Here is a 19,480-nt window from a genome sequence, read left to right as displayed (position 1 = left end):
TGCAAATAAATACAGGTCATCAGTATTTATTGACTGGGGACATTTTCATAAACGTTAAAGAGCATGGTTATTGGAGGGGGGGTTCTTAACACTCTGAATATGGTGTTTTCGGTCACGATCCCTCAGGACCCAAAGGTCTGTGTCCTGGGCGTCTTGAACGATATTCCGCTTGAGGATAATCCTAAACAAGCCATTGGCAGGGCCCTCTTCTAGGCCCGTAAACTCATCCTCCATCATTGGAAGGCGGTTGAGCCTCCTAAGCTCAATGAATGGATAACGCAGATGGGTGCTACTTTGTGCCTGGATAAATATATATATATACCAACATAGGGGCCGACGGGGGAAATTTGAGCTCCTGTGGGCCCCCTGGTTGAATACCCCAGGGTTGGTTCCGCTTGAACTGGTGTGAGACAGACTGCTTATGTAGGCACAGCTGTCTGCAACAGGACCTCTATCCTGGTATGTCGGGGGGAGATATGTTAAGAACCGGTTGTCTGTTATATTTAATGTTGCTGGTTTTGTGGAATGCAGGAGAGATATATTGGTTTTGTTTGTGCGGTTCCAATGTTCTATGGAATACCGGTTTTAGTTTTGTATATATACATATACCTTTGTTTCTTACCATATGTGTCAATAAACATCCTTTTTGAGAAAAAAAAAGAGCATGGTAACCTGATGTGTCAAAATCACAAGCAAAAGCATGCCTAGAGGTAATAAAAATCTAAAAAAATCGGTATTCTGCTGCTCCCAAAGGCTCCCATTAGTAGGCTGGGTGTGTTCTGACCAAGTTGTTCTGGTGTTCTGTTCTGCACTGAAGGTCAGGGGCATGACTGTTCAGTCTGGAAGGGATGTCTGGGGGCAGGGTTGTCGATCATCCAAATTTTTACAGTCAAAAAAACACAGCCCATTTTCTCCTATCCCTTAAAGGGGTTGTAAAGGTTCGTTTTTTATTTTCTAAATTGGTTCCTTTAACCCTGTGCATTGTTGGTTCACTTACCTTTTCCTTCAATTTCCCTTCTAAAAATTTTTTTTTCTGTCTGAATTTCTCACTTCCTGTTTCTCCTCAGTAAGCTTGCCCCCATCATCCGAGAGGTGGTTAGTCAGCCAGAACAGCTTACTGAAGACGAACAGGAAGTGAGAAATTCAGACAAAGAAAAAAAAATTTAGAAGGGAAATGGAAGGAAAAGGTAAATTAACCAACAATGCACTAGCTTAAATGAACCTATTTAGAAAATAAAAAACAAACCTTTACAACCCCTTTAATGTCTATGAGAACAATAAACAGTCACCAAAAATACCCTTATTCCTTAGGCACTTTTATAAATAGGGCAATAAATGTCCAGTACTAGAGCAGTGCATCCTTACCCCAAATGCCCAATACCCAAAGATAACAATAATGAAATTGATAACATCGACCAGGAACATGATGGCATAGACATCGCATACTGGGCTGTACTCTGGGTGTATGATATCATAGAAGAACTGTCTGATCGGCAGGTAGATTTGCAGCGCTCTGTGTGACAGAAAAGAGAAATCGTTTCAGATTAGGCTCCATGCAAGAAGATTTCTGCTCTAAAAAAAATAAATAAAAAAATTGTCCACAACAACTACATTTCCACCCTTGTCATTTCAGTGAAAATAAGTTTCAGTTTGATTTTTAGGGGCCACATATAAATTATTTGAAATCATGTCCACTTTCTCTTTGAGGAGCAAACCATTACTTGACCTGGAAATGCTAACCAACTGGTTGATTCCAGAACTAGTTGCTGAGGGTGGGGGACTAAATTTTTCAGCAAGATGGGGCACTGGCATATTGCTGTCCACAAATTTCTGAACGAGCACCTGCCAAACAGATGGATTGGCTGCGCTGGACAAAATTACTAGGTGGTTCTGTATGTGGCCCCAAGATCACTGGACCTAACCGTTTGTGACTTTATCCTTTGGGGGCAGGGCCGATCCTAGGGTCACAGGCTCAAAAATATTTCTGGCGCCCCCCACATAGGAGTCGTCATTTTACTAACTCCTCCCCTTTACAAATGTTTCTATGGCAATGACTCAACCACAGAGATGCTCCCCCACAAAGTCTTCATTAATCTGGGATCCTTTCATGATCTCTTAACAATAAACAAAATACAGGAAGAGAACCAAAGAACTTTATTGGGACCTGGAGGGGAGCCTCTGTGATGGACACAGAGAGGGCTTCTGTTAGAGAGTCCGTTAGATGTTTGGCGCCCCCACCTCTGCAGGCGCCTGGGTTCAATGCACCCTGTGCACCCTGCCTAGGATCGGCCCTGTTTGGGGGTACGTGAAGTAGAGAGTGTATGTACCTCCACTACCCACAACCACGGATGATCTGCAGGAATGCATCACTGAAGCTGTAAACTCAGTCACGCCAGATTAACTGCAGAGAGTCTGGTCCGACATAGATTGTTGCATTAATGTCTGCCGAGTAATGGGTGAGGCGCACATCGAGTGTGTGTGTGATTCCAACCGATACCACAAAGTTACATTCTATATCTGTTGGAAATCAAAGAGTGTTTTTGTGCTCACCCTGTACAATGTTTTTTTAGGTATTCTTACAGTCACCTAATAGCAATATAACACTCACTTGTTTGGGCTGCTTAATCCCCCGATGTCCGTTTTCATATCTAAAATTAACTTTAAAAAAATTATGCTAGCCGGTTCCATCTTCCTTGTGGGCATGTGAAGCCCACAAGCATTGATTTCATGGATGCGGTGAATGCTGAGCTCCCAGCATTCACCGCTAGTTCCCGCGCATGCCCGCATGCGGAGCGCCGCAAACTTCCAGGTTGCCATCACAACGGGCGGCATCGTCGGAAGTTCCCGCCCCGTTGTGATGGTAACTAAACCAATGTATACAATGCGTCACACGTCACTTCCCCGTTTCACGATCTCCGGATTTCACGGCAGCGTTCCGCACTGTCTCATGGGAAGCATGACACCAAGCTCCCAGGAAACAGTGCGCCTCGGGGGAAACGCCTACTCCCACGGGAGTGACGATCAGGAAGTGCAGTAATACAGACCGATTATAAGGTAAATACACCTTAAAAAAAAAAAAATTCTTTCCATTTGAGCATCTGTTCATAGCGCTGATGGGGATAAGGTGAAATTAAAAAATTGTATGAACCTCTGTTTTAAGTTGGTAGATACGAGATAACTTTAAGAAATCTAGGTGGCACTTCATAAAGACTTTGAGCTTGTCTTGTTACCATGATGTCCCTTTTTACCCCTCATCATTGTGAATTATTACTGTTTATTTTTGGGTGCTGTGACTATGTGGTTAGCTACAGTAACTACTAACTGTAATACCTGCATTCTTTTTATGATGTAACCAATTACATCATACAATTATGGTATTTCAAGGACCAAGAAAGGGAGCACGAATGTCTCTAAAGTCTGCTTTCCATTTTCTGCATGTACTGTACATTTCTGTCCAATTTTCTACCACCAACTCTTCTTTTAAACTGGTGTATGAAAAACGTATACAGGTGCGGGGCATTGAGCTTACAAAAAATGATCAACAGTTGCAAGATTACATTTTCACCGTCAGCTTCTTCAGTTTTATCCACTGTTGCTTTAGTCTCTCTTTCAGTGTCAAACGCTTTTTTTTGGGGTTCCGCTTGAAGCAATTCCATCTGCTTTTGGTTTCTTTCTTTTGGGGTGTGCCTGTCAGGAAAACAAAAATGACACTGATAGGTTACCTTTTTTTAAGCAACGCCTCATTAGGGATTATAGGGCTTAGCAGTTATGTCTGTATTCAAGGAAAATGGTCACGAGGAAAACATGGAGTATTGCAGTAAAGGACATTTGACATTTTGCCTACTTTCCAAACCCCTATATGGGATCTGAGTAGAAAGGTAAAATAAAGACTAGATTCAAGTCTTAGGCCTACAGTTTTTTACCTCATAAAACACAAAGGTAAAACCCTAAACTTGTCTTTTAATGTTTGAGATCTTGTTGTGCAGTCATTTGAATTATTTGTACATGGGCAATGTATCATGACATATTATGTTATAATATGTTAACTTTATGTTATGTATATACAATATGTTAGTGCTTATAGCCAGTTGTGTGCCTCTATTTAAAAAAAAAAAAAGTGATGTCATGATACATTGCCCATGTACAAATAATTCAAAATGACTGCACAACAAGATCTCAAACATTAAAAGACAAGTTTGGGGTTTTAAAAAAAAAACAATTATACTCACCTAGGTGGATGCAGCATTGATCCGATGCTGCATCTGTCCCCTGCAATGAGAACTGAGCGATCAAACACCACTGATCGCTCAGTTCTCCCCCCCTGCTCCGTTACTGTCAGTCAACAGCCCTCTGCTCGCCCGTCCAGCTTACTGGAGCACTGGGCTGTAAAGGGGGCGGGAGGGGCAGGCTCAGGCTCTCGGCAGATCACCAAGAGCCTGAGCCAGGTGTTGGGCCAGGCTGCTAGATGGATCTCAACCATAGGGACGGAAGCTTTCCCCAGCCTGGACTGGCTGAGTGATGTCAGCCAACAGTGATCTTTAGCCTATTGTTGGTTGAAAATGGGTCTTCGAAGTGCAGAACGAACTGCACTCCTGTGACCCATAGGAGAAGTATGGCCACAAAAGATTTGGCCATACTTCTCCTTTAATGCTACTTCGTAAACAAGTCAAATAAACTCACTTAAATTATATTTATAGCCAAAACTTTTATTATTTGCTTAAATTTTTCTTGCAGCCACAACAGGAAATGAGAGTAAATCTCTCCAAAGTCTGGAAGAAATCTTCTCTGTCTTTGAGAAGTGTGTTCTTATTGGAAGAATGTTCATAAGTTTATAACTGGTAAGAGCATCATAGAGTTGGAAATCTTTAAATAAAACAGCTCTTTGGAGAGAAAACTCTGCAATTCCTCTCTATTTCTGTGTCTGGCAACAATTAAAAAATTAGGATTTCTTATTATTTTCTGTCTCGGCAACCATGGTCACCAGGCGGAAAATAGTGATTGTGGTTCTGCCTAACAGGGACACAGTAAAAAAACAAAAACCCCCAAAAAAACAGACCTGAGAATTTTTTTTTAAACAACAAACATGTCATACTTACCTGCTGTGTGCAGTGGTTTTGCACAGAGCAGCCCCGACCCTCCTCTTCTCAGCTCCCCCACTGGTGCTCCAGGACTCTCCCTCTTGCCTAGTGCTTCCACAGCAAGTCTCTTGCTATAGGGCACCCAAGACAACTGGATCCGAGCCCCTGCTCCAGGGGTCCATTTACACTATAAATACTCTTTTTATAAGTGATAACATTCCCTCTGTTCTAAGCTACATAAGACATGGGGGAGGAGAAGCAGCAGTACATTGAGCTTTTCAGTGGATGGCTGTGCAAGAGAGGAGAGCACATGGAGTTGCCAGCATAGCTGGAGAACTGACCATGGTGGGCCGTCCGGCTTAGTGTTGTCAGTTTCTTTAGGAAAGCAGAGGGACTGGCAGGAAGAGCAGGGATTTCACATAAATTAAGCAATACAAAGAGAACAGGATATTTTCTCATACAAGTACGTGGTACAGCAGGCACATATCAGAAATAAAGGATGAGCTCCGGCGTGTTCGTATAGAACACGTGCGGAGCCCGCCAGGAAGTCGGCACCCGCGCTGCGCTAATCACAGCCAGGCAGACATTTCCCGATCTCTGCAGCCGAGCATCGGGAAATGTCTGCCTGGCTGTGATAGCGCAGCGCGGGTGCCGACTTCCTGGCGGGCTCCGTACGTGTTCTATGTGAACACGCCGGAGCTCATCCTTAATCAGGAACATAACATGCTGGGGTAACAAACGCTTTAACTTCACTGTTAGTTAAATTTTTTGCCTCTACAGGAAATCTCAATCAAAACTTAATAGAATGATTGTCAGCACTATATGTGCCTCCTTAAAGTGGTCTATTTTAAGTTGTAATACCTTCAGTAATGGCCTTTTGCGAGGCTCTTCTTTTTCTAAAAACATTCTTTGATGGATTTTGATGCTTGAAGAGGTGCCACGGTACGATGCCGGAGCTGGTGTCATCCTCCCCTTTACTGCCTCGCTTTTTCTGCCGTTTGGACTTTTTCTTCTTTTTAGACTCTGGCAGGCAGACTTCCTTGTTGTCCCACAGTCCATGGCACTGCACAAGACATTTATGGTTACTGCCCCTGGCTCTGGTGGCCATTGTGATAAATCAAAGGTTGGAATGATGACTGTCGTATGTATGATTTAGGGAGCACACCTGGACTTAACCAGTTAGGAAGTACAAATAGCAATTGTAATGCACAATAAACAACAGCAACCAATCTTTTAGCTCATTTGACTGCTAAAGGCTGAAATTTATTGCCTTCTATTGGTTAATATACTTATTGTTCTGTTAAAGCGGAGGTTCACCCAAAAATCCACTTCTTGACATTAGCTCCAGCATACTGCTAACATCTGCAGTATGCTGTTTTTTTTTTGTTTTTTTTGTACTTATCGTTATATGAGCCCTTGTTTTCCGGCTCCGAGCGGGGAATCCTGCGGGGAATGGGCGTTTCTAAGCAAAGAGGAGTTGATTGACGGCTGCTAAGGCGCGTCACGCCTTCTGAAAATACCCGAAGTGACAGTCTGGCGTTTACGGGCGTCTGCGCCTGCCGTGTAGAGCTGACTGCGCAGGCGCCGTAAACACCCGAGTGTGACTTCGGGTATTTTCGGAAGGCGTGACGCGCTTTAGCAGCCCGTCAATCAACTCCTCTTTGCTTAGGAACGCCTATACCCGGAAGTAATCCCCCGCTCGGAGCCGGATAACAAGGGCTCGTATAACGATAAGTACAAAAAAAACAGCATACTGCAGATGTTAGCAGTATGCTGGAGGGATGTAGCTAATGTCAGAAAGTTTATTTTTGGATGAACCCCCGCTTTAACTTTTCATTATGATTAAGCCTAAGAGTGCCTAACTTATGTAAGTGAGAAGTGTCGGTGTTGCCACAAACCAGATTAAAACCTCAACCGTATCTCAGTTTGTTACTGCCTGGTGGGTGACAACACAACATAAATAGGCAGTTTACATTGGAGACCATTCTATCACCAAGGTCTACAGTTCTTCACTTAATACCTTCCAGGACACCTGAAGTAGCAAAGACTTACTTTCAGGATAGAGCGGTGTAAAAACAAAGCCAGGAGCTGGATGAGGTCAAAATGAACGTAACCATCTTTTTTTTCAATGCCAATTATGTTGGGTAACCGGAATGGTTTGTCGGCATTCATGCTCCGGTACACTGTGGAAGTCCATGGAAAGAAGCCAAACTGGAAAGAATACTTGAGGACAACTGTAATCTATTAAACAAAGAAAATGTTCACAAAGAATATTTAACCAACTGGAGGAGAAAGAATTTAGCAGATGAGAAAATAGATCATTATAAAATATAAAGTGGACATGCACCTTTTTTTGTCATTCTGGCATATGTGCCAGTTTCCATAACCAATATCACAAGCAGAAACCAGAAAAGACACAGTTAAAACTGGAGAATGCAAAATCTAGTGCAGCTGTGCATGGTACCCAATCAGCTTCTAACTTCAGCTTGTTCAGTTAAAGCGGTTGTATACCCGCTGATGTTTTTTTTCCCCCCGTATACCTGTAAAAGGCATAATGAGCTGGTATGCATCACATACTAGCCCATTATGAAATACTTACCTTAGAATGAGGCGTCGGTATCTCAGCCGGTCCATGCCGAGGGAGATGACATTTTTCCTCAGCGTGCCTTCCGGGTATCGCAGCTCCAGCGCAATGAGTGGCTGGAGCAGCGATGTCGTCACTCCGGCACATGCGAGTGGGAGACTTCTTTCCGGCAAGGTCCGGCGTCTGCCGGGCTTTCAGCCGAGAATCTCCAATGCGCATGCGCGGCTGAAGTCACCTGCTCATTGCAAGGGGAATATCTCCTAAACCGTACAGGTTTAGAAGATATTCTTTTTACCTACAGGCAAGCCTTATCTGTAGGTAAAAGTTATAAAAATTACTATACAACCACTTTAAGCTTTGACAAAGAAACCTGGAAGCGGATTGGTTTCTATGGAGAGCTGCGCCAGATTTTGCTCTTTCCAGTTTTTGTAAATCAGCCCCAGTCTGACAATATGTTTTACAGTCACTACAGACTTTCTGAATGGGCAGTAACTCAGTAGATTTCTTTGCAATTAATAACAAATTACTTTATACCAAAAAAATCCTACATATATGGGACAGCCAACAACCTAGAAAATATATAGGTATTGAATTACTAAAGCTGGAGAGTGCATAGCAACCAATCAGCTTCTGTTTTTTTTTTTTTGTCAAAGCTTATTTGAACAAGGTGAAGTTAGAAGCTGATTGGCTACCATTTACAGATATACCAGATATTACACACTCTAGTTTTAGTAAATCAACCCCATATTGGTCATAACAAGCACCTACAAATGCTGGACAGCCTTGTTTGCTTCAACTGCTCAGCCATTTTATGGACGTCTCCGGACAATCAAAGCTCATGGATACCCCTCATACACACAGCAGACAGGATGGAAGCCACAATTGCTTGAAGCCCACATTTTTTTGTTATATTTTCTTTATTTCTCATTTTGGTGAAGTTCCTTTTTTACTTTTAGATGTAAATAAAAATAAAAAAAGCAGACATGAGCACTGATAACAGTACGCAGACAGCACAGCCCAAGATACAGACCTCAGTGTAGATGATGGCAGTCATCCAGAAGCGTTTTGTAGGCCTGGGCACTGACAGCATTGCCCAGAGGAAGATGAGGATGGGCAGGATTAAAGAAAGGATGGAAGCAGACACCATCTGGTTGAGGATGATAACAAAGTAACACAGCATTTCGGATTTGGACACAATGGTGTTATAGAGAGCAAAGCCAAGACGCAGAGGACGAGGAAGAGTCTGGTAAAACCTATCCGACTCTTCTAGCTCTTCATCATAAAACATCCTGGAGGAACACAATACAGCAATGGGGGTAGATGGTTAGACATCTGTGTATACAAAGCTCTTCATACATCTGACATAACTAGATCAATTTTCAGAAAGAATGTTATCTCCGCCATACCCAAACCCTTTCCATCCCATTGTTTGTTGACGATTAGTTCCTCAGGTTTTCATGTAATCACACACCCATTCTGACCTGTGTATGTTTGTCCTATATAGGCATTTAGACTGAGCCAGTACCACATTGTATTTAGGCCTCCTCCTTTTTAGAACATGCTATCAATGAAGCGTCTTCTGACTGTCTCATGCTGTAACATCAGACAAGGCAGGAACATTGAAGCTGCCCAGACACCAGCCAGGTGGTACAAGGTGGTATGTCTGCAGCAACAAATCACATTACAAATGCTTACATCATGGCCAGGGATGGACTGGCCATTGGGACTACAGGGTGTTTCCCGGTGGGCCGATGGCTCAGTGGGCCGGCTTCAGTGACAGCAGACCGCCGCCCCCTCCGCTCCTCTGTCTCTCCCTCCCCGCAACGCTCACCTGGGGGGAACAAAGAAGCAGAGGGAGGACCAGAGGAGCAGGGGGGACGACAGAGGAGCATGAGGGAGGGGACAGACAGCTGACTCAACAGCTATGGCCTGGGAGTTTCTCACTTCTGCCTAATCTTGTCCCATAAGGGGGGGCACCAAACTGATTCTTTGCCCGGGTGAAATAAGGTCTAGCTTCCCCAGTGGTACTGCCTATAAGAGTACCAGTCGTTCTACTCTAATAAAGTAGAACAGCTAGTGAAGGGGGAGAGGGGGCTTGGGGGGGGGGGGGGGTGCGGGAGTTGTCCGGCCGCCATGGGAGAGACTTGTCAAAGTGGGCCAGTCTGGATGAAGTCCAGGGCCAAATTTTTGTCCCAGTCCAGCCCTGATCATGGCTTCACGTCCCTGTAATTGATACCACAGGAACATTGTGTAAACCAACACTGTGCAAGCTGGGATTGCTCTTCCATTTAATGAACACTTACTACAAATTAAAACAAATAATAATCCTAATTCTGCCGGAAAAGATCTACTGTTCAATGAAACTTCTGGTGTGAGTTACTTTGTGAGAAGTTCCTTACTTGTTGAGCAGAAGTTCACTAGCAGTCAGACATTGGGGGACCTCTGCAAGTGGTTTGCTGCTTAAGGATTCCTCAGCTTCCGAAGGCTGCTGGTCTTCTTTACAGATAACTGTGCTATAAGAAGGTGGGATCTCTGTTCCCGTGCGCTCAGTCATTTCTGCATCCCCTTCATAGTCACCTTCCTGACCCGAACCCAGTTCATCTTCAAGATTCTCCGGACTGCAAGTTTAAGTGTTCAAGTTAACAAATGTCACACCAGGGTTTTAGCATCCTTGTTAGCGAATGTTGGTATGTCAGCTGTGCTTTAATGTTTCTAAACCAAACTTACAGCTCCATAAGCTTCAGTGACACAGTTGTGACAGGCTGAATATACAGATTAAACCTGTGATTTTATCCAACAATAAAATGTCAGTGTGATTCCGGGAGGGAATGTGGGGTATTCTGGAGCCATGGCAGAGACATAAAAGCCTTTCAACTGGCATTTCTGTTTTCATTAGAGAATGACTTCAGTGTCCTATAGATTTAATTTTCTCCTTCTTAATTGTGAATTTAGGGTTTTTAGTGACAGTGTGCAGAAAGGCACATTGTCTTATGTGTATTGGGTGATTCAGTTTTGATCTTAGTACATACTTTATTTTCTTATAGTGTATAGTGTATAGTGCATAGTGCATAGTGCATAGTGCAGGGATCCTCAAACTACGGCCCTCCAGCTGTTGCAGAACTACACATCCCATGAGGCATTGTAAAACGCTGACGTTCACAGACATGACTAGGCATGATGGGAATTGTAGTTCCTGAACAACTGGAGGGCCATAGTTTGAAGACCTATGGTATAGTGCAGGGATATGCAATTAGCGGACCTCCAGCTGTTGCCAAACTACAAGTCCCATCATGCCTCTGCCTCTGGGTGTCATGCTAGATGCTGTCAGTCTCTCTATGCCTCATGGGACTTGTAGTTTGGCAACAGCTGGAGGTCTGCTAATTGCATATCCCTGGTATAGTGTATTGTTTAACAATACATAATGCTTTGAAAAGTGTGGGGTTCTCTGTAACAATGTGAAAAATGTGCAAAAAAATAATATCAGGACATAATGTTAATCTCCAGTTATCCATTGAGAAGTTTTTTTTTATTTTCTGCCTGTACAGCTTTCTCATTTCCAGTTTCAAAGCTCAATTTACCTTGAATCCAAGCTATCAACAGAAGTGCAGTCAAATGCTTGCATGCGCTGGGGAATCCGACGTTTTGGGCTGTCTATGGGGCACGAAGGTTCTTCATAAGATAGGACTAAATCCTCTGTGATACAACTGACAATGCAAACAAAAACAAAAACAAGGTGTGTTTTATAAATGCAGATTCTATTTTCTTCTCTACAACTGCAGGATTTAGCTACACCTGCTAGGTCTCCAACCAGCTGAAAAACCCATATGCGATAGTTAGCACTTTCAATCAGAGGTGATTCTAATCAAATGGTCTGAAGAGGCCTGACTTTTTGCAAATTATGCTTGAATCAGCTGCATCTATTGTGGCCATTTTCCAGTTTATGTCCATTCTAAAGTCTTGTACATACAATCGGATTTTACAATGGGAATTGTGTGTCGACAGAAAATCCGACCGTTTGTACGCTCCATCGGACAATTGTTGTCGGATTTTCTGCAGACAAATGTTGGATAACATGCTTTAAAGATTTCCGGACAGCGGTCTGTCGGATTTTACGATCGTGTATCAGACAAAAGTCCAAAGTACAAACAAGCATGCTCGGAATCAATGCTCACCAAAACACAACATTAGCAGAAGGTGCCCAAAAGGGTGGCGATCAAGAGCTGAAATTTCACGTAGTACGTAACTAAGTTCATGTTTGTTGGCCGACAATTGTATGCAAGACCTGTTTTTGACCAACGCCCATCTGACAAAAGTCTGACGCTTTGTCAGCGGAAAATCCGATCGTGTGTACGAGGCTTAAGGCTTCTGAAAGTTGGGGAGAACATTAAAAATGACAATCATGATGAACCATATTTGACCAGGACCTTGAATGGTGACAGGACTTCTTATGTGCACAAATGCATTTACAAAGATATGCCTACACTGCCTGAATCAGAGTCATAGTTGGGCATAAGCAGTTAACCCCTCTGCTTGCACCTTTTACAATGCTATGGCAATCAAATCATTCTTGAGGGTCAGTTCACACCAGACACAGTTCCCTGTGCCTTTTTTCTGCACAAGATGCATGCACAGTGTTTTCCATGTATTCCAATGGCTCTAGTTCACACCATGTAGTCAGTTTCCAGTGCAGAAACTGACTGCATGGTGTAAACTAGAGCCATTGGAATACATGGAAAACACTGTGCGTGCATTTTTAGTGCAGAAAAAAGGCACACGGAACTGTACGGAACTGGGTCTGGTGTGAACTGACCCTCAAGAATGATTTGATTGCCATAGCATTGTAAAAGGTGCAAGCAGAGGTGTTAACTGCTTGTGCCCAACTATGACTCTGAACTGTGTCTGGTGTGAACTGGCCCTTAATATGTTGCACTGCTTTCAGAACTAGCCAGTGTATGACCGCCATTCCTGTCTCTGTATAATATTTGATGAATGCATACTTATTCTTTATTATTTTGAACAAGGATAATATTAGCATACAGTTGGATTACCTGGATACATAGCTGTCCTGAGACTCCATACTGAGGATCTTACAGATTTCCAACCTCTTTGGGAGAATAGTCTCCTCTTCCATGTGACTGCTGTGTTGTTCTCCTTCTTCGCTAGATAAGGTGTGAGTCCGAGATAGCTGCTTGGCTTTATAATACTCTGTTATACATTCCTGTGAGGCTTCTTTACCCTGAAAACAAATAAAACAAAACATTTCTTGAAAAGGTTTTAACAAACCGTCTACATGATTTAGGCAGATGTTAATTTAGATGAGGCAGACATTATCCAGTGCTAGATAAAGTACCAAGTCAATGGTCACATGATCTCTGCTGTGTACTTTGGGGGCACTGACATCCAGGCAAAGCCAGCCAGTAAGAGGCTTCTTCTGAACAGTTTCCATCAGAATTTCTTTATCAACAAAGACCACGTGGCCAGCTAAATTTTTGCCCCTAAATTAATTTTTCCTTATATTATACAGATGGAATTTTAAATAACTGACTTAATTTTTGTAACACACGTTTATTTAAAGTGTTGATAGCCAAGCCTGCCCTTATCTGAGCTCTGGAGATTCCTGGGCATAGCATGTTTAGAAGTCACCACAAAGACAGCCATTATCTCTGCTGATTCCAGGTATCAATACCGATTGCTGAACACATGGGACACTGTATACAGCAGTCAACACAGCATCAGTAAAGCTGACCATAGACGGTAAACAGGATTCCCTCATCAACACAGACAGGGAATCCCTTCTGCCAGGCAATTGTCTACACTGGGGGGGATGGGGGCAGTGATTATTGCTAGCAGCCGCTAGTGATAATTGCAAGTGAATTCGCAGGCTGGTGTACCCAAGTTGATCGATCAATCAACCTAGTACGTTCAACTTGCCCATTCACGGTTCGAATCTTGGCCCAGCTAAGACTTGAACCGTGTATGGCATGCCTAACAAAAACTAAGATGAAGGCATAATCAAAACATTCAGTATGGCCCACCTTGTCCAAGTTCCTCTGCAGCATACAACGTTCCATCCTCAGTACCGTGGCGATGTCTACACTGTCCTTGCAGAAAGCATTGAGGGTTTCAATGGTGTCATCTGTGAGAGCTTGAATGAAGACCCAGGAGAACTTGACAATATTGATGATCCTCTGAATGATATTCTCTGCCATACAGGTACAAACAAGCAACAAGTCAGCATTGTGTACCTAAATATATGACTGGAAATCCACAGTGTTGTAATAATCACTTACCCGGCCCTTCTGCAGTATCATCCTGGCTTTCTGACTCGGTTTCATCATGCTGGGTTTCCTCTGGCTTTCCTTAATGAAAACAGTAATATTGAATTGAAAACAAAAAGTGTGCAGACAAATTACAATCATAAAGAAGCTGCAATTGTTTTTTTTGTTTTTAGGAGAACAATTGTGAAAAAAAATACATTGGCTGTCATTTGTGGCCCTTCCCGAAACCAATAGTTGCCTATCTGGCATTGAGTCACTGACCCACAGTCAAGGGCCCAAAGGAGGGAGGGGGAGAGGGAGGGAGAGGGAGAGAGAGAGAGAGAGAGAGAGGGAGGGGGAGAGAGAGAGAGAGAGAGAGAGGGGGAGAGAGAGAGAGAGAGAGAGAGGGAGGGGGGAGAGAGAGAGGGAGGGGGAGAGAGAGAGGGAGGGGGAGAGAGAGAGAGAGAGAGAGAGGGGGAGAGAGAGAGAGAGGGAGGGGGAGAGGGAGGGAGAGAGGGGAAGAGAGAGAGGGAGGGGGGGGAGAGAGAGAGAGAGAGATAGGGAGAGAGAGAGAGAGAGAGATAGGGAGAGAGAGAGAGAGAGATAGATAGAGAGAGAGAGATAGGGGGAGAGAGAGAGAGAGAGAGAGAGAGAGAGAGAGAGGGGTGTCACTGGCTGGTTTATTTGGGCAATTTGTTCCCTTAGCTTCAGTCTCCACTAATCAGCAATGCTGAATATAATTTACCTTCTGGTTGTTGTTTTTCCATCTCCTTGCGGATTGTAATCTCATCGTTCTTTCTCAGGTTAAGAGCAGATTTCGAGCTGGTGGTCCAGGCTTCATAGGCTAGCTGAAGAAAATCACATAGTTTAAAAGTCTCTTTCTCTTTCAGGCTACCTGTATAAAACAGCCATTGTTTGCCTGTGTCTGCTGTAGATCACTACCTATCATTCTTGGTGAAAGACTGGCCTTCTGTAGCTACCGTTAAAAATACTGGTACATAAAACATGTTAGCCAAGTTACTGCAGATTTTATGGCCAACTGGTAATACAATAGCAGCATCGGCTCTCCTCCTCAACCACAGAACTCTGTGTGTCTCAAATCTCACAAAAATTCAGATACAAGGAGGCCACATAAAATAAAAGTAACCTTTTATGTAATTTAGACATACAAACATAGACACTCCCCTGTTTACACATACGACGAACATGTAGCAGACAATAAAAACTTGACAAATGTCCAAAACAAATTCCAAAGAAAAAAAAATGAGTAGCATGGAAACAATAGTGCAACGTTCTACCTGAAATGCAGTTTTCTTTTTAGGGGGTTCCTCCTCTCGCTTTTCCTCTCGAGTCTCTTCCTCCTCATCCTCACTGTCTGTATCAAATAGGCTGTAGGTTCCACTTCGAACCACTAAGCACAAATCAGACATTAACGTGTTTATTTTTACATCAGAAAAAAGTTCTACTCTACATAAGATCATATAATAAAAAAATTCTTATGTGGAGTTGGACTCTGAAAGTTTGTATCAGTACCTTTTTCATACAAATATAAATTTGTTCAAGGCTTGTGCATTTTACAAGCATTTACATAACACACACAAAAGAGAGAAAAAGAAATGCCATAAAAGTAAAATAAAAAAAAATTAATTGAACCAAGAAAAATAAAGTTTTGTGATGTGCGCAAACTCCAAATGAAGCCTATGCAGTGTTTAACTAGTATTTTGCTCAATGAAGTATCCTACCAACTGGAACATCCCACATCTCTTTCAAAATATCTACGAGATACAATGAACTTCCCAGCCAACCTTTCACATTTGGAACAATCTATTTAAAACCAGTTATGGGGGCCACTAAAGGAGTCTCCAAACATTCTCGACAAATTTTTGGGCTGCATTTTTATGTCGATAAGAGTTTTTTTCCTTGAATAAGTATTTTATTGACTTGCTGAATCCATTGATGATTGTGGGGACTTGAGGAGAGAGCCAGTATCTCAAACGTGTTTATTTAACAGATCATGAACAGCAAGTTGCATATTTCAGTTCTGGAGTCTTGAAACTGGTGGATGATTTAATCCAGTGGTATCCAAGGGGTTCAATATGGCAAAATAAACACTTCTTATAAGGACAATTCAAAGCTTGGGCAAATATAAGTATAACATTTACAAAGAATAACAATTCTCTATCTTAAAACTTTTGGTGGAATTTTATACTGGGCCTCTTTAGTTCAGCTCTTGAAGTGCCAATTGTCAATACATTTTGAGGAAATGCTTAATCTTATTCATTTTCACTGATTTTCTTTCTGTATCCTTATTGGGAAACTCTTCCCTCAATTCCTCTCATGTCACTAGGTGTCCTCTTTGATAAGAGTGGTTCTAATCCTTCTCCTCTAGTTAAAAATGTGTTTTTATTGCCATTTGTGTTTACCTTGGAGCGAATTTGATTGTCGTCTCAGTGATGGGGATAGGAAGTGAGGGCAAATCTACCCCAACTGGAACACAGGCAAGAATAATATTGTACAGTATAGCAGAGAAAGCTGGACAGCATAGGAAAGCGGGCTGAGCAACCTTGGCATAACTGGATGCCTCTTATGTGTTTTGGGGCTCTATTCCTTAATTTGCGTATCATCCTGGTGTCAACCATGTTAAATAGAATCCTCTTGCAAATAAAACTATTCATTTTCTTTTATTGTTTCGTTACAGTGTAATACTGCACTATCCAGTGCACTCTACGCTCTGTTAAGTTGTATCATCTCTAGATCTAAATTAAGTTTGCAGGGATTAGCAGTGGGGTTCGACTTTGTCAATCAGTGAACGCATTGCAGTTAAGAAATTAGCTCCAAGAATAAAATCCTGGCAGAAGCTCTAACCCTTGACCACTCCATTCACAACTAATGGTATGTGAGCTGGAGTTTTACTTTAAAGCGGAGTTCCGGCCACAATTTCACTTTTTATATATAAATACCCCTGTAATACACAAGCTTAATGTGTTCTAGTAAAGTTAGTCTGAAAACTAAGGTCGGTTTTGTTAGGTTGTTACAGCATTTAGACACTTTATAAAATAGAAATTGACTGGGGCCATCTTAAGTGTGGGCATCATGAAGCCAGACTGTATGACTTCCTGGATTTCAGCCTTGCAAAACTCGCACATGCTCAGTGCTGTACAAGCAGTGTCAGATCAGGTTTCAGCACCTGTGCTGTCCAAGTCACATGATTCTTTGAGACTGGGGAGTGCACAGACTCCTGGAAAGTTACACCCACTACATTCCCAGGAGTCTGTGCTGTGTAGGTTAGGAAGCATTAAGCACCTAGGTGCAGGAAGTGGGAAGATTAACTATTCTGCCTAGCTACAACACTTTGAAGGCATCTAAAAAAAAAAATTTTTTTCGTAAAGGACTAATGACATTTTTTTAAAACTACTGATGTAATGTTATATTTATGGGTGGAACTCCACTTTAAGGTTATTAGAGAACCGAATAGAAAAAGGTTACGGAAATGATGAACACATCTATTCTATATAGAATGAAGGCAAGCATGCATATAGGAAATACGTGAGTGTAATTATTACCTCAGATGTGTTAAAAAAAGATATTGAGAGTTTATATAATTAAAATAGTACACAAATGCCAATGAAGGAAGTTTGCATATACATAGAAAAGACAGGTTTCACTTCTAGACCAACCACAAAAGGAAATGTGAGATGCTGAATACACAGAATCATTAGTTTCCTTTATCCAACCACACACAATATGTAACCAAGAAGCAAGGAAACAATATTAACACTGACAAACCATGATACCTCTACAAAATCTCCCACTTCTGTGCAACTTACTTGTTGTGTGGGTCACCCAGGGCTGCCACCACTTCTTTTTTCCATCTTTTTCTTTTTTATCAACTTCCTCTGGAAGATGGAGAACACAAAGCAGACAGTAAAACAGCATCACAATTTGCTGAAGATTACATTGGTAATTGACGTCACATATCAAACTGTATTTGCCCTGCTTGTTTAATCCACCGTTACCTTCTACAAAGCTTTGCCTCCTAAATAAAGCCGACTGAAACAACTACAAGTGTGTCAGTGTAGTCTTGGGTCCAGGTAAGGGCGGGTAAACACAGGTGCAAGGCAGAAGAGTCTCAAAACATCCAGTGCCCCCTTTCAGGGATTGGCGCTATGTTTATAACCTAAGAAATACTTGCAAATACTGGCCTGTCTGCTATTTCCAGTCACCTTCTTTAAACATGCACACATCTTTCCTTTTATCCTAATAAATATCCTTCCGTATAATTCAAGGTGTATAAAAGTGTGGCCTAATAGCATTGTGATCACTGGAACGCAGGGAGGTTGACCGGATGGACAGATAGAGGCCTATTATCATCAACAGTGTTCCCTCCTACCCTGTTACATGTGCACCAGATTCATCCGAGCTAAACTACCTTGCATTTTAGGATCAGTTAGTCTTTTAGGGCCAGATTCAGATACATTTACGTTGCTCCACGGCAGCGTAACGTATCCCATTTACGTTACACCGCCGCAGGTTTACAGCGTAAGTGCCTGATTCACAAAGCTCTTACCTGTAAACTTGCGGCGGTGTAACGTAAATCCGCTCTGCGCAAGCCTGCCTAATTCAAATGGGGCGGGCACCATTTAAATTAGGCGCGTTCCCGCGCCAAACGTACTGCGCATGCTCCGTCGGGAAAATTACCCGACGTGCATTGCGCTAAATGATGTCGCACGAACGTCATTTGTTTAGACATTAACTTAAATGGCGTCCAGCGCCATTCACGGATGACTTGCACAAACGACGTGATTTTTTAAATTTCGAACGACGACCATACTTAACATTGCTTAGAACACCTAGGGCTCAGCCCTAATTTTACGACGCGTATCTCGACGGAAACGACGTAAAGTTAGAGCGATGGGTAACGCTGACGTTCGTGGATCGCCGTAACTAGTTATTTGCATATTCTACACTGACCGCAATGGCCTCGCCACCTAGCGGCCGGCATAGAATTGCATCCTAAGATCCGACGGTGTAAGTCAATTACACCTGTCGGATCTTAGGGCTATCTATGCGTAACTGATTCTATGAATCAGCCGCATAGTTAGGACAGGCGGATCACAGAGATACGACGGCGTATCAGGAGATACGTCGTCGTATCTCTTTTGTGAATCTGGCCCTTAGTTCCCATTTAGTTTTCATTTTTTTACCTTTGTCCTTTGCTGATGAGTCAGAGACATCCTCAGTTGCACTTGATTTCCGAGCCTTCGCCTCATCAGTTGCCTTCTGCTTTAATTTGATCTGTTCCATCCTATCAATTTATACATAAAGATAGACGTAATGTGAAAAAAAAGGAAAAAAATGTAGCACAAACTTATACATTGATTGTTTAGTAAAGCAAAGAGAATCATAAATCATGTAATAATTTTACATGGTTACATAGTTTGAGTTCTTGAAAAAAGACACAAGTCCATCAAGTCCAACCTGTGTGTGTACTTTTATGTCAATATCACATTGTATATCCCTGTATGTTGTGGTCGCTTAGGTGCTTATCTAATAGTTTTTTG

At 42.4% G+C, this 19,480-nt stretch overlaps 1 protein-coding gene across 1 annotated transcript in view; it reads right to left on the bottom strand.

The window, feature by feature from the left end:
- The window catches only part of LOC120918332 (piezo-type mechanosensitive ion channel component 2-like), an 83,595-nt gene that overhangs the window by 16,737 nt on the left and 47,378 nt on the right, over window positions 1-19,480 (bottom strand). The window contains exons 30-43 of the mRNA XM_040329870.1: window positions 19,124-19,224; window positions 17,747-17,815; window positions 15,218-15,330; window positions 14,665-14,767; window positions 13,953-14,021; window positions 13,698-13,864; window positions 12,711-12,898; window positions 11,241-11,366; window positions 10,062-10,280; window positions 8,693-8,951; window positions 7,131-7,319; window positions 5,940-6,141; window positions 3,558-3,687; window positions 1,366-1,513 (exon numbers count right to left, since the gene is read on the bottom strand). Coding sequence (XP_040185804.1) covers window positions 1,366-1,513; window positions 3,558-3,687; window positions 5,940-6,141; window positions 7,131-7,319; window positions 8,693-8,951; window positions 10,062-10,280; window positions 11,241-11,366; window positions 12,711-12,898; window positions 13,698-13,864; window positions 13,953-14,021; window positions 14,665-14,767; window positions 15,218-15,330; window positions 17,747-17,815; window positions 19,124-19,224 — 2,083 coding nt within the window. The remainder of the gene's footprint in view (window positions 1-1,365; window positions 1,514-3,557; window positions 3,688-5,939; window positions 6,142-7,130; window positions 7,320-8,692; window positions 8,952-10,061; window positions 10,281-11,240; window positions 11,367-12,710; window positions 12,899-13,697; window positions 13,865-13,952; window positions 14,022-14,664; window positions 14,768-15,217; window positions 15,331-17,746; window positions 17,816-19,123; window positions 19,225-19,480) is intronic.

This window comes from Rana temporaria, chromosome 12 (genome assembly GCF_905171775.1).
Source record: "Rana temporaria chromosome 12, aRanTem1.1, whole genome shotgun sequence".
Taxonomy (NCBI): Eukaryota; Metazoa; Chordata; class Amphibia; order Anura; family Ranidae; genus Rana; species Rana temporaria.
This window is presented reverse-complemented; position numbering and strand designations above follow the sequence as displayed.